We start from the raw sequence: 13,307 nt of genomic DNA on the forward strand, positions 1-13,307 counted from the left end.
TATGTCTTTCGGCCTTCTGTATGTCCTCTTTCAAAAAGTGTCTGTCTAGGTCCATTGCCCATTTTTTTTATTGGATTGTTTATCTTCTTATTGTTAAGTTGCATGAGTTCCCTGTAAATGTTGGAGATTAAACCCTTATCGGTGATATCATTGGCAAATATGTTCTCCCATGCAGTGGGCCTTCTTGTTGTTTTGTTGATAGTTTCCTTTGCTGTGCAAAAGCTTTTTATTTTGATGTAGTCCCGTTTGTTTATTTTCTCTTTAGTTTCCATTGCCCTAGGAGCAGTATCAGAGAAGAAATTCCTTGGGCATATGTTTGCGATTTCACTGCCTGTGGATTCCCTTAGTATTTTTATGGTTTCCCGTCTTACGTTTAAGTCTTTTATCCATTTTGAGTTTATTTTTGTGTATGGTGTGAGTTGGTCTAGTTTCATCTTTTTGCATGTATCTGTCCAATTTTCCCAACACCATTTATTAAAGAGACTGTCTTGACTCCATTGTATGCTCTTGCCTCCTTTGTCGAATATTAATTGGGCATAGTGGTTTGGGTCGATTTCTGGGTTCTCTATTCTATTCCATTGATCTATATGTCTGTTCTTGTGCCAGTACCAAGCTGTTTTAAGAACAGTGGCTTTGTAATACAGCTTGATATCTGGTATTGAGATCCCACCTACTTTGTTCTTCTTTCTCAGGATTGCTGCAGCTATTCGAGGTCTTTTTTTATTCCAGATGAATTTTTGGGACGTTTGTTCTAGATCTGCGAAATATGCCGTTGGTAATTTAATGGGGATTGCATTGAATCTATAGATTGCTTTGGGTAGTATGGACATTTTGATGATGTTGCTTCTACCAATCCATGAACATGGTATGTTCTTCCATCTATTTATGTCTTCCTCTATCTCTTTTTTCAGTGTCCTGTAGTTTTTCGCATATAAGTCTTTTACCTCCTTCGTTAAGTTTATTCCTAGGTATCTTAATTTTTTTGGTGTGATGGTAAATGGGATTGCTTTTTTAGTCTCACTTTCTGTAAGTTCACTATTGGTGTAAAGAAATGCCATAGATTTCTTGGCATTAATTTTGTATCCTGCTACATTGCTGAATTCATTTATTTTAGGTTTCTCTATGTACAGTATCACATTGTTTGCGGGTAGTTTTTATTGCACGCTAACAGGTGGCGCAGGCCATTTTTGCTAATTTTTTGCGTAATTGGCAACGTTCAGTAAAATTACGATAACTTTAGTTTACGTATTTATACGTTACCCGCATTCTACCGCTAGTCTATAAAAAACGTATTAATACGTGTCCTGCGCTCTACTACCTCCAGTCAACGTAAAACGTATAAATACGTTTCCCGCATACAATGTGGTATCATGTCATCTGCAAATAAGGACAGTTTTACTTCTTCTTTTCCAATTTGGATGCCTTTTATTTCTTCTTCTTGTCTGATCGCAACGGCTAGCACTTCCAGTACTGTGTTGAACAGGAGTGGTGAGAGGGGGCATCCCTGTCTTGTTCCTGTTCTTAGGGGAAGTGGTTTTAGTTTTTGCCCGTTGATTATGATGTTGGCTGTGGGTTTGTCATATATGGCTTTTATTATGTTGAGGTATGATCCTTCTATTCCTACCTTGCTGAGAGTTTTTATCAAGAAAGGGTGTTGGATTTTGTCAAATGCTTTTTCTGCATCAATTGATATGACTATGTGGTTTTTATCTTTCAATTTGTTTATATGATGTATTACGTTTATTGATTTGCGGATATTGTACCATCCTTGCATCCCTGGGATAAAACCTACTTGGTCATGATGTATGATCTTTCTGATGTACTGCTGGATCCGATTTGCTAGGATTTTGTTGAGGATTTTGGCATCTATGTTCATGAGGAATATTGGCCTGTAATTCTCTTTCATTGTGTTGTCTTTATTTGGTTTTGGTATTCCAAAAACTTCAAGAGGAAGGAACACTTCCAAGCTCATTCTATGAAGCCAGCATCACCTATGCACATTTTTTTAATTAGTGAAGACTCAAGGAAATATATCTTCCTTGATTTGAGAGAGAGAAACATTTATTGGTTGCTTCCTGTACACACCCCGATGGGGGATTGAACCTGCAACCTAGGTATGTGCCCTGACCAGAAATCAAACCTGCAACCTTTGGTGTCCAGGACAGTGCTCCCACCAACTGAGCTTCTTTTCTCAGTTGTTATATAGTCTAGATTCAGGCCCCTTGGGTACATAGTTTGCAAACATTGTTCACCCATTCTTTGGGTGGTTTTTTTCTCCATGGTGTCCTAGAAACGTAAGTTTTTAATTTTGATGATTAGGTGTGGGGGTTTTGAGGGGGGGTTTTGGTATCACATTTAAGAGACTGTTGCCTAAACCAAAGTTATAATGATTTACGCTTAGGTTTTCTTCTAAGTTTTATAGTTTTAGCTTTTACACTTAGTCTTTGATCCATTTTGAGTTCATTTTTGTCAGTGGTGTGTGGTGTTCTGCTTGCTCTTGGATCATGGTGGATCGATGTAGCTGGTTGCACTGAACTGCAGTTCTCTGCAGGGCTGTCACATGGCCCAGTGTGTAAGGGACTTAGGATACTCACGAGATGTATAGCATTTTCACAAGCAAATAGAACAATAATTATGCTCGGTCTGTTTCATGCATGATTTAATATCCATCATGCCATCACTAAATTGAGGTTGGAAAAAATGTTCCAAAATTGGGTGAACTTGCTGCTTCTGTTTTTTATTGCTAGTTTCTTCTTTGCTTTTCTCTGCGTTCGCATGGAAGATTTTCATTTCCCTTGTGGTTCTCCTGAGCTCAAACCACTTCTCTGCCCAAGCCAGCTGTGTCTTCTCAGGGATCTCAGTCCCAGCGGCCACACTCACACTCCTCTTCTCTGCTGGAGGCTCGCAGAGGTGAGGGAGCTGTAGCTGTGTACCTGATTGTTAGACTAGCTCAGGGGAGCAGGAATGTGTTTCTTCAGAGACACACCATTGGTCGCTTTTGTCTTCAGTATAAGAACAAAGAGAGTTTTGTTGCATTGTAAAGAACTCCATTACAGTGGGGCCTTGACTTACGAGTGTCCCGACTAACGAGTTTGACTAACGAGTTTTTTGAGATACCAGCTGTCTCTCGGCTGATTTTTTGCATTGAGTTGACAGAGAAATTTGAGTTAACAAGCTCCTTAACTAGCTCGGTCTCTGAACCTCAGAACCAATTAAACTCGTAAGTCAAGGCCCCACTGTATCTCTTCCCTGTCAGTGAAAAGGTGGTGCGGGAAGGTTCCTGTGCTTCCAGCAGAGACAGGTGCTTGTGAGATTGTTCATTTTTCCTGCGAGGCCTGGGCTTGTTTTGTCTTTCCTCTTCCAAGTTAAATTTTTATTTATTTTTATTGATTTGAGAGAGAGAGAGAGAGAGAAACATTGATTTGTTGTTTGACTTATTTTTGCATTCTTGAATTGATTCTTGTATGTGCCCTGACTGAGGATCAAACCCTCAACCTTGACATACCGGGGCGACGCTCTTGCCAACTGAGCTACCCGGCCAGGGCCTCCAAGGTGATTTTTGAATGAAAAGAAATTAATCCTCCTAACTTTAGGGAGGGTTCTGAAAAATCAGACCAGATCCTATAGCTACGACCACTGTACAAACCAGTCACAGTCCCTCAGGACTGAGAACAGATAATTTGATTTAAAAAATTGCTCCCAAGAGCCACCAATAGAGCTTTCATCTGTGATTGCATTCAACTGCTGATTTTTTTCTCACATGTTAACGCTTAAGTAATTGTTGAAATAGCAGTTTTCTGCATATCGAGTTCAGGGCTAGCAAAAGATGGTGGGAGCTCTTCCTGCAAATACTGGGTGCACTTTCCATCCTGTAGCAAAGGTGCGATTGGACCTGGAGCAGTGGCACAGTCAGCTCTCTTGTGTGCCAGCCTGGTGAGCACTGGGCTCTTGGGTGCTTCTGTGAGAAGCTGAGTTCTCTCTCTTTAGAGCAGCCGTGGGCAAACTACGGCCCGCGGGCTGGATCTGGCCCATTTGAAATGAATAAAACTGAAAAAAAAAAAAAAAAGACCGTACCCTTTTATGTAATGATGTTTACTTTGAATTTATATTAGTTCACACAAACACTCCATCCATGCTTTTGTTCCGGCCCTCCGGTCCAGTTTAAGAACCCATTGTGGCCCTCGAGTCAAAAAGTTTGCCCACCCCTGCCTTAGAGTAACTCCTTCAAGCCACTTGTGGCAGCAGATCCACCGATCCCACGCACGTATTCTCAGGCTTGGAAACTAGCAGGAATTGCCCACATCGTCTGCAGCTGGGGCCGTGGTGGCGGGGTGGGTGGAGAGGGCGCACACTCCAGGTAAGAAAAAGCCCTACTTCTGACTAGTTAGAACAGGGGTCCTCAAACTACAGCCCGCGGGCCACATGCAAATACAAATATTGTATTTGTTCCCGTTTTGTTTTTTTACTTCAAAATAAGATATGTGCAGTGTGCATAGGAATTTGTTCATAGTTTTTTTTTAAACTATAGTCCGGCTCTCCAATGGTCTGAGGGACAGTGAACTGGCCCCCTGTTTAAAAAGTTTGAGGACCCCTGAGCTAGAACTTGTTTTAGGATTGCAGGAAGAAAATAAGTGTTAAGTTTACTGCTTTGACTTTTATGTTAAAGACCCATATTTCATTTAAAGGTTTATTCTCCAATCTGAAAAATGTCAGTGACTTTGGTTAGGGTCCGGACATCTATACTGTGATAGGAAAGAACTGATATTATTTACTGACTGGAGTTTGCCTCAAGGGTGAGTGTGATTTCCCCAGTCATGCCTTTCCCTTGAGCGCTGCCTTTATGTTTATGTTTTTCAGTTCTCCGGTGTCACACTCCACAGCCAAAACCCCTCACCCAGTGCTGACCCCCGGGGCTGCGAATAACCAAGCCAAGCCGGTAAGTCGCTGGTTTTCCTTGTTAACAGCCACGCAGGGTAACTGAGGCAATCCTGTTTGGAGTCCTCACTTTGTTTTACATGAACCATAAGTCCTTGCCCCACAGTTTATCCAGTCTTGGTGTAGCAGGCTGGTTAGGACCCAACATGATCTCATAGGCCACTTGCCCATCTGCATCTAGCAATCGTGGGTCATAGTTTAATGCTTTATATTTATATGGAGTATTTGGATTTGCAGTTTCTTTCATTTAACATTACCTTAGTTAACACACGCAACGACCATGCAGTAGACAGGAGAGGGGTTCAGATATGCTTCACTAATGGAGAGGCCGAGGCTCATGTGAACCAGAGCTGGGACCCAAGCCTTTCCACTTCTCCCCGTCATGCTTTTCTCGTTAAACCTTTCAGGATTCGTGTCCGCGGGAGAGGTTCTCTTGCTTTCTCCTGCATGCTGGCTTTCAGAGCTCGCCTATTCTATGATGTTTGTTATGTCTACTTCCAGGCTTTTGCCTGGTAAACATTGTCTCTTACAAAAATAGGTTATGTTGTCAGCAGTTAAATAATGGAAGATGGCTGAAAGGTAGGTCAAGCTGTGGCTGCAGATTTCCCTGAGAAGCTGGGTGCTCTGCCACTCATCTCTCTGAGGCGGTGGTATTAGGTTGTGTTAGAGATTGAACACCAGAACTTGCCGATTGTGAGTTCTCAGGCATGGCTCTCTGTTCCTTCTCTGCTGTGACTTAAATGACATTTAAGCGTTTAGCATTTGATCCCTCTTCTGGAAGTTTCCACGTTCACCTTGGAGGACACAGGGCAAGGCATCAATCGTAACAAACAAGAGTAAAGAAATGTTGCCTAGAGGTGGATACCAGTCAAACAGTTTTGCTTTTTCACTTCATTATAAATTTTTTGAGAACCAGAACTCATTTAATTCATTTACTGCTTCTTTCACTTGTCTACCAAATATTCCAATGTCTTTTATGTGCCAGGCACTGTGCTGGGCACGGAGAAGATAGCCACAAGATAGACGGGCATGGCCCTGCTTTCTTATCACTTAAGAATGAATATTCTGCCGAAACCGGTTTGGCTCAGTGGATAGAGCGTCGGCTTGCGGACTGAAGTGTCCCAGGTTCGATTCCGGTTAAGGGCATGTACCTGGGTTGCAGGCACATCCCCAGTGGGAGGTGTGCAGGAGGCAGCTGATCGATGTCTCATCAATGTTTCTAGCTCTCTATCTCTCTCCCTTCCTCTCTGTAAAAAATCAATAAAATATATTTTTTAAAAAAAAAAGAATGAATATTCCATCCTCTGATATGATCTTACATGTGGCAGACACTTAAAAATATTGACTTACCTTGAAACTAAAAAAAATGTTAAACTAAATAAATGGGTTTATGCTTGTTTATTTAAACTATGTTATCATTTTACATGTTCCTTTATTCCAAAGGATGGTCAGCAGTTTCACACATACGTTTTGCTTGTGTTCTCTTGTAGGGATCGCTAATAAATTCCCTAAAGCTGCCTGGGCCCACATCAGCCTCTGGTCAATTGTCATCTGGTGATAAAGCTTCAGGTCAGTTTGCATTTTTGTTTTAGTTAAAATAAAGATGAAAGAACTGCTCCAGCACAGGTCACTGTTCTAGATCACAAAGGCAGTCAGCACAGGAGGCCAAGTACAGAGATACTCGAAAGGCCTTGGCTGGTGAAGGATCTCCAGGACATTAGCGGGCCTTCCACAGCTCTGCTCACGTCTGCAATTGGAGAGCAACAGGCGAAACTTTCCTGGAAAAGTTTTTCCTAAACAGGAGCTGTGACCTTGTCTTCACCTGCCTGTGGATGATCAGCTCAGAGAGGAGTGGATCGGAACATTGGACTCAGTTTTTTCTAAAAGGAATAAAACACTCTTAGTTCACAAAGACAGTTCAACAGCCAGTTAGATAAAAGTAAAATGATCTCTTACAATGCGAGAGTTGAAAGTAGATGTAATGTCAATATTAAAAGATGTTTTGACTTCATGTACTTTCAACACTCACTCAAGCATAATTATTTATTAAAATTAGTTTTACCATAGGTCTTGGACCAGGCATCTGCTTGCCCAAGTGAGGCAGGTGTGTGCTTTGTGTATACTGACCTTTAATACGGGATCTGCCTCAGCCCCCTTTTGTTGGCTGCTTCTCTGTCGCCCACTTCCTGTGGCCTGTGTGACTTCTGCTCCAGTGGGCCTTCAGGCTGATTCTGGTAGAGATGCTGAGCTTCACACGCCAGCAGACTGCTTTCCAGTCCCCTCAGTCATACACCCACCTGGCACTCTCTGTCATCATGCTTTCTGTTGGGTATTGGGTTTATCTTCACTAAATGTTCCTTACACTCAGCAGAAATGGGTATTGGGTTTATCTTCACTAAATGTTCCTTACACTCAGCAGAAAAACCATTGTTGTGTTACCAAAGTTGTATTCTAGCATGTGGATTAAGGCAGGGCCACAGTTGTTATAGTCTGCCTCACACGAGAGGAAGGTATGCAGCACTTCTTGACCAGCCTTACGTTAGAGGAGAATTTTAGTAGAATTGTCAACGACTTTTGAATCAAATTAAGAACTTTCTTTCTATTTCTGTCTAATATCTTAGAAGAATATTTTGTAAGATCATTTATCCTAACTTCTTTCAAGAACTTCATGGAGAGTTTTTTTACTCCTCAAGTGAAGAGTGAAGGGACTCTAAGGGCCCTTGCTTCGTGCAAGTCTTACACAGCATGACGCAAAGGGGCTTTGGAGAGGGATCACTGAGTGGTGACTGTGAGATACTCTTTCATTGCTAGGTGTTTGATTCTGCATCCACTTGCTGGATAATCAAAAGAATAGGACTTTGGGAGAGGGGGCGTTCCCTAAGAACTACTATTTAAGAATTTGCCAAAAATTTCCTTTAAAAAAAAAGCATATCTGAAACCTCAGTAGAATAGTTCTCTTCCTATATAGTAAAAGGCTAATATGCAAATCAACCAAATGGCAGAACAACTGGTCGCTATGACGTGCACTGACCACCAGGAGACAGATGCTCAACACAGGGAGCGCCACTCAGCCAAAAGCTGGGCTCACAGCTGGCAAGCACAGCAGCGATGGCGGGAGCCTCTCCTGACTCTGTGGCAGCACTAAGGATGTCCAACTGCTGGCTTTCAGTCGGATATCCCCCGAGGGCTCCCAGACTGCGAGATGGCGCAGGCCGGGCTGAGGGACACCCTCCCCCCCCCCCAACCCCGTGCCCCCACCAAGTGCACAAATTTCGTGCACCGGGCCTCTAATATTAATTAATAAATGGAGATACCTTTATTGTTTTTCTTTTTTTTTTTTTTAAATATATTTTATTGATTTCTTACAGAGAGGAAGGGACAGGGATAGAGAGTTAGAAACATCGATGAGAGAGAAACATCGATTAGCTGCCTCCTGCACGCCCCCCACTGGGGATGTGCCCGCAACCAAGGCACATGCCCTTGACCGGAATCGAACCTGGGACCCCTCAGTCCACAGGCCGACGCTCTATCCACTGAGCCAAACCGGTGCTGGCTATTGTTTTTCTGATTATAAAACTATTTCAGATCTACTAGAGTCTAGTCTATTGGAGATAGATAGTGTGGCAAGTGAGAGCTGCCTGCTCAGTTCCACATTCCAGAGATGATAACCCTCAATGATTTGATATGTATCTCCTGAGGTTACTTCATTGTTGGTTTTTTAAACAAAATTAGGCCTACCTTGTCTATAGTCATTGGTGGCTGTTTCTCCCCCTTCACGCCCCTCCCCCGCACAGTAAGCATCCTGGTTGTGTTTGCAGAGCTGCCGCAGCTCTCCCTCCTGCATGATCACCAGCTCTGCTGGGAGTTAGGTTCTTCCTGAGGTTTCTGATGATAAGCAGCGCTACATTGAGTGTCCGTATCCACAGCACATTGTTTTATATTGATAAAAAATCATTTCGCTGATAGTTACCCCATACTCACTTAGAAAGTATTACATTTTTTATTGTTTGGTTTGGTTTGGGTTTTTTAAAATGTGGTTTTCTCCTTCCCTTCCCCCTTTGAAAGTAGAGTAATTGGGAAAGACTGAAGATAATACCCCAACTGTTAACAAGTAGTTGCAGTGAGAGTGAATGTGGGGAGGGTGACGGATTGCATTAACTTCCTGCACTTCCCTGTATTACAGCCATCTTATTACCTCCATAATTTAAAAAAAAGGAAGCTATGATTTGTTAAATGCAAAAATACTACAATGGAAAATACAGAAATGGAGGGAGAAAACAAGTAACATGAAGTCACTCCTCAGAGACATTTAGTTACGCTAACCCATTTCCTTTGGATTTCTTCCCTTTGGTATACATTACTTTTCAGTAATTATCAAGCTCCTTTTAAAGCTTTACATTTTAACTGCACTAGAATTATTGTGATCTCTTTCCTAGGAAGGAGATTGTGGCGGTCTTGGTTTGGAATTAATGTTGACAGAACCAAAGGGCAAGGTCTGAGACCTTGAGTGTGACTTAGGCCCAGGGGCCCCCTTGGTTGTATGGGGTGCATGTTGGGCCTGCAGGCCTGGGGCCCGCTCTGTGTGCACCACACAGCCGGTGCTGCAAGAATTACAAACTGGAACCATGTTTCTAACTGGCTTTTGTAATGTTCTTACTTTTTTTTCCTGATTTCAGGGCCAGGGGCAACCAAGATAGAAACCGCTGTGACTTCTACCCCATCTTCTGTTGGGCAGTTCAGCAAGCCTTTCTCATTTTCTTCATCAGGGTCAGTAATAAACTTACATCTTGTGGGAAGTCACTTACTAGATAGCTTCCCCAAATCTTACAACAGTAAGATGCTTATCAGTGTCCATGAGCCCAGACTCTTATCACTGCAGTAATACAGCTGATGATATTAGCTTGGTGTCCTGATAGGAATCTATTTCCCCTTTTCGATTCGAGTCTGTACATGTGTTATTACATGATGAGCCTCATTTTATTTGGGTCTGTGCCAAATTCCATGGTTGGCCTAGTCCTGTGGTCGGCAAACTGCAGCTCATGAGCCACATGTGGCTCTTTGGCCCCTTGAGTGTGGCCCTTCCTAAGCCTTAGGAGTACCCTAATCCTATCTAATAATAGACAAACATGGTAGTTAACCGTACCTCCGACACACTTCCCATTGGCTAATCAGGGCGATATGCAAATTAACTGCCAACCAAGATGGCGGCCGGCAGCCAGGCAGCTGAAGCAAACAGGAGGCTTGCTTGCTCCAATGATGGAAGAAGCCAAGGTTCCCCGCCTGCTGCTGCTGGCCTCTGAGCTGCACTCTAAGAAACAATGTTGCAATTATAGAAGCTAAACAAACCCCAGAAACCTGCTTTCAGCCAGTTGGGCCTCAGAGCTGGAGCTGCAACAGTGTTTCAATTATAGAAGCCAAACAAACCCAGGTACCTGCTTTCAGCAGCCGAGGTCTCAGAGCTCGAGCCGAGCTCAGAGATAAAGCCGGCTCTCAGTTCCAGTGACAGCCATAGAAGGTAAATAAATCCCAGAATAAAAAAAGAAAAAGAAAAAAAGAGAGGTTGGGAGTTTCAGTCACCTGAAAACGGCCCTCAGCCCCTCACCCAGACTGGCCGGGTACCCCAGTGGGGACCCCCACCCTGAAGGGTGTGTGACCAGCTGCAAACAGCCATCATCCCCTCATCCAGGCTGGCCAGGCACCCAAGCAGGACCCCCACCCTGATCCGGGACACCCTTCAGGGCAAACCAGCTGGCCCCCGCCTATGCACCAGGCCTCTATCCTATATAGTAAAAGGGTAATATGCAAACTGACCCTAACAGCAGAAAGACTGGGAATGACTGGTCACTATGACACACACTGACAACCAGGGGGCAGACACTCAATGCAGGAGCTGCCCTTTGGTAGTCAGTGCGCTCTCGCAGGGGGCAGCTCTGCTCAGCCACAAGCCACGCTGATGGCTGCCAGTACAGCGGTGGTGGTGGGAGCCTCTCCCGCCTCCTCAGCACCACTAAGGATGTCTGACTGCAGCTTAGGTCTGCTTCCCACTGGCAAATGGACATCCCCCGAGGGCTGCCGGGCTGCCAGAGGGATGTCTGATTGCCATCTTAGGCCCAATCCCCCAGGGAGCAGGCCTAAGCCAGCAAGTGGTCACCCCCAAGGGGTCCCAGACTGTGAGAGGGCACAGGCCGGGCTGAGGGACCCCCCCTACCCCCGAGTGCACAAATTTTTGTGCACCAGGCCTCTAGTTAATAACAGTGTACCTACCTATATAGTTTAAGTTTAAAAAATTTGGCTCTCAAAAGAAATTTCAATCGTTGTACTGTGAATATTTGGCTCTATTGACTAATGAGTTTGCCGACCACTGGCCTATCTATCACACTGAGCTGTTTTCATTCTGACACCATTTGGGGATTAAATTTGGGATTGGCCTTACTGATCAACGTGCTAAACTTCTGAGAGGCAGCAAGGACTTCACCTGGGGGAGGGTGCTCACACTGAAGCCCTGAAAGCTGCCAAGCATCCTCTCCCCACGGAGGTGGGGAACCGTGTGGCTGAGGTGAAAACTGCCATTATTACTTTCTCTTCGTGGTGCATCCTGTCTGTACTTCCCAGTGGTAGTTGGGAGCAGATTTTACCAAGTAGGTTGGTGCCAGAAGCTAGTGCATCTTTTAAACGCTAATTATTCACCTTTACCTCGTGAACTGACGCTCTTCTTCCCATTTTTAAAATAAGCTGAAAAGGTTGGGTCATTGGGTCAGTGGCTTATCTGTTTATATAAGATTTATTCACCAAGTTTGAGACAGAGAAAAAGTGTTTTTCTTAAATATGATACAATGTTTAACACAACATTTTAGATGGTCTTTGTCCATTAGACAAAGGCCATGATGGGTTAAAAAAAATCTAAATTCTTACATTGCTTATTACATTTGATGTGCTTGATCCTTTATATTTTAATATTTTTTTAATATATTTTTATTGCTTTCAGAGAGGGAGAGAGATAGAAACATCACCGATGAGAGAGAATCAGTGATCGGCTGCCTCCTGCACACCCCACATTGGGGATTGAGCCCGCAACCCAAGCAAGTGTGCTGACCTGGAAAAACTGTGACCTCCTGGTTCATGGGTCAGTGCTCAACCACTGAGCCACACTGGCCAGGAGGTCCCTTATATTTTAAAACTAGACTGATTTAAATTTGCTGTTTGAGCTTTTATCACAATGAATAGTCTATTCTCGCTCACTCTTGGACTGACTTTTCTTTGGCTATGGTGTCTTTGCTCACAGTGTAAAGGAGAAGTACAGAAAGAGAGAGGACATGAAAGAGTCAGAAAAGTTTCTGAACCAAGTTTTCCCCGCCCAGGTCCAAGGGTTGTGTCAGAACCGCAGAGACAGTGGCTTCTATGTCAGGCGCCCCGTTGTGTCCCCGAGTAGCGTGGCGCTGTCCTGACACGCTCTGATACTGGGGTGGGTTTTGAGAGGTTGTCTCTAACCAGCCTGTCTTGTCTCCTTCACCCGGTGGCCCACTGCTCTCGCCACCGTTCCCCATCCATGTTCCTATGCGTTTCCACTCCATGCTCTTCCTTGAGCTAGGTCCCCACCCGAACCTCTGCCTGGGGAAGCCCAGCCGTCCCTCCAGGCCCTCCCAGCTGCTGCTCCCTCTGCCTCCTCCACCGATTGCCTCCCCAGCTTAGGTCTTGGGGTGGCTTTACTGCTCCGCAGATACGTGCTTTTCCTCTGTTGTGTATCGGCGAGATTGTAAGTTCCTGGAGAGAGATTGTGCGAGTGCATCACACAGTGTCAGGCTGAGGGGGTGTGCCTTGGGGCGGTTCCTTGGTAACCTCTCTTCTCCCACTCCCAGGACCGGCTTTAATTTTGGGATAATCACACCAACACCGTCTTCCACCTTCGCTGCCACACAAGGTACCGTCTCTGCTGCTCAGCATGACCTTGGTGTTCCCCTGGGCGCGGGCAGGGTTCCGACAGATGTGCTGGCCTTTTACTTGCTGCCGAGTCCTGCCTAGAGCATTTGCAGTGCGTGTGGTGGTGTTCTCCCTTAGAGCCGGCTGGTCCTTAGCGAGCTCTGCCAGGGATGTTCCCGAGGGAAGCACACGTGGGACAGTAAGGGGAGACGCCTTTTTATGTCTCTTGTGGGAGCATGTGTTAACTTCTTGCATTCTAGATATGGTGTATTTGTGGTGATTTCATGGTCATGAAAAGAATAGTTGTGCTTTTCACCCCAGTGAGATGGCTCAGACGGAGGGATCGTTCTGTCCTCCCCACTCGAGGCTGCTGTTGGGACCAGCCGTTCCTGACTGCATCGAGGGGGGAGAGAGGCTGGCTTAGAAATAGTCAGCGGAGATGCACCAGGTCAGAT

The 13,307-nt window shown here is 44.6% G+C and overlaps 1 protein-coding gene across 3 annotated transcripts in view; it reads left to right on the forward strand.

Annotated features, from left to right (window-relative positions):
• NUP214 (nucleoporin 214) overlaps nt 1-13,307 on the forward strand; it is an 84,379-nt gene that overhangs the window by 44,930 nt on the left and 26,142 nt on the right. For all 3 annotated transcript variants that reach the window (XM_059658344.1, XM_059658345.1, XM_059658346.1), the window contains 4 exons: nt 4,858-4,936; nt 6,426-6,504; nt 9,612-9,702; nt 12,792-12,853. In XM_059658344.1, the coding sequence (XP_059514327.1) occupies nt 4,858-4,936; nt 6,426-6,504; nt 9,612-9,702; nt 12,792-12,853 (311 nt within the window). The remainder of the gene's footprint in view (nt 1-4,857; nt 4,937-6,425; nt 6,505-9,611; nt 9,703-12,791; nt 12,854-13,307) is intronic.

Source organism: Myotis daubentonii, chromosome 11 (assembly GCF_963259705.1).
Source record: "Myotis daubentonii chromosome 11, mMyoDau2.1, whole genome shotgun sequence".
NCBI classification, from domain to species: Eukaryota; Metazoa; Chordata; class Mammalia; order Chiroptera; family Vespertilionidae; genus Myotis; species Myotis daubentonii.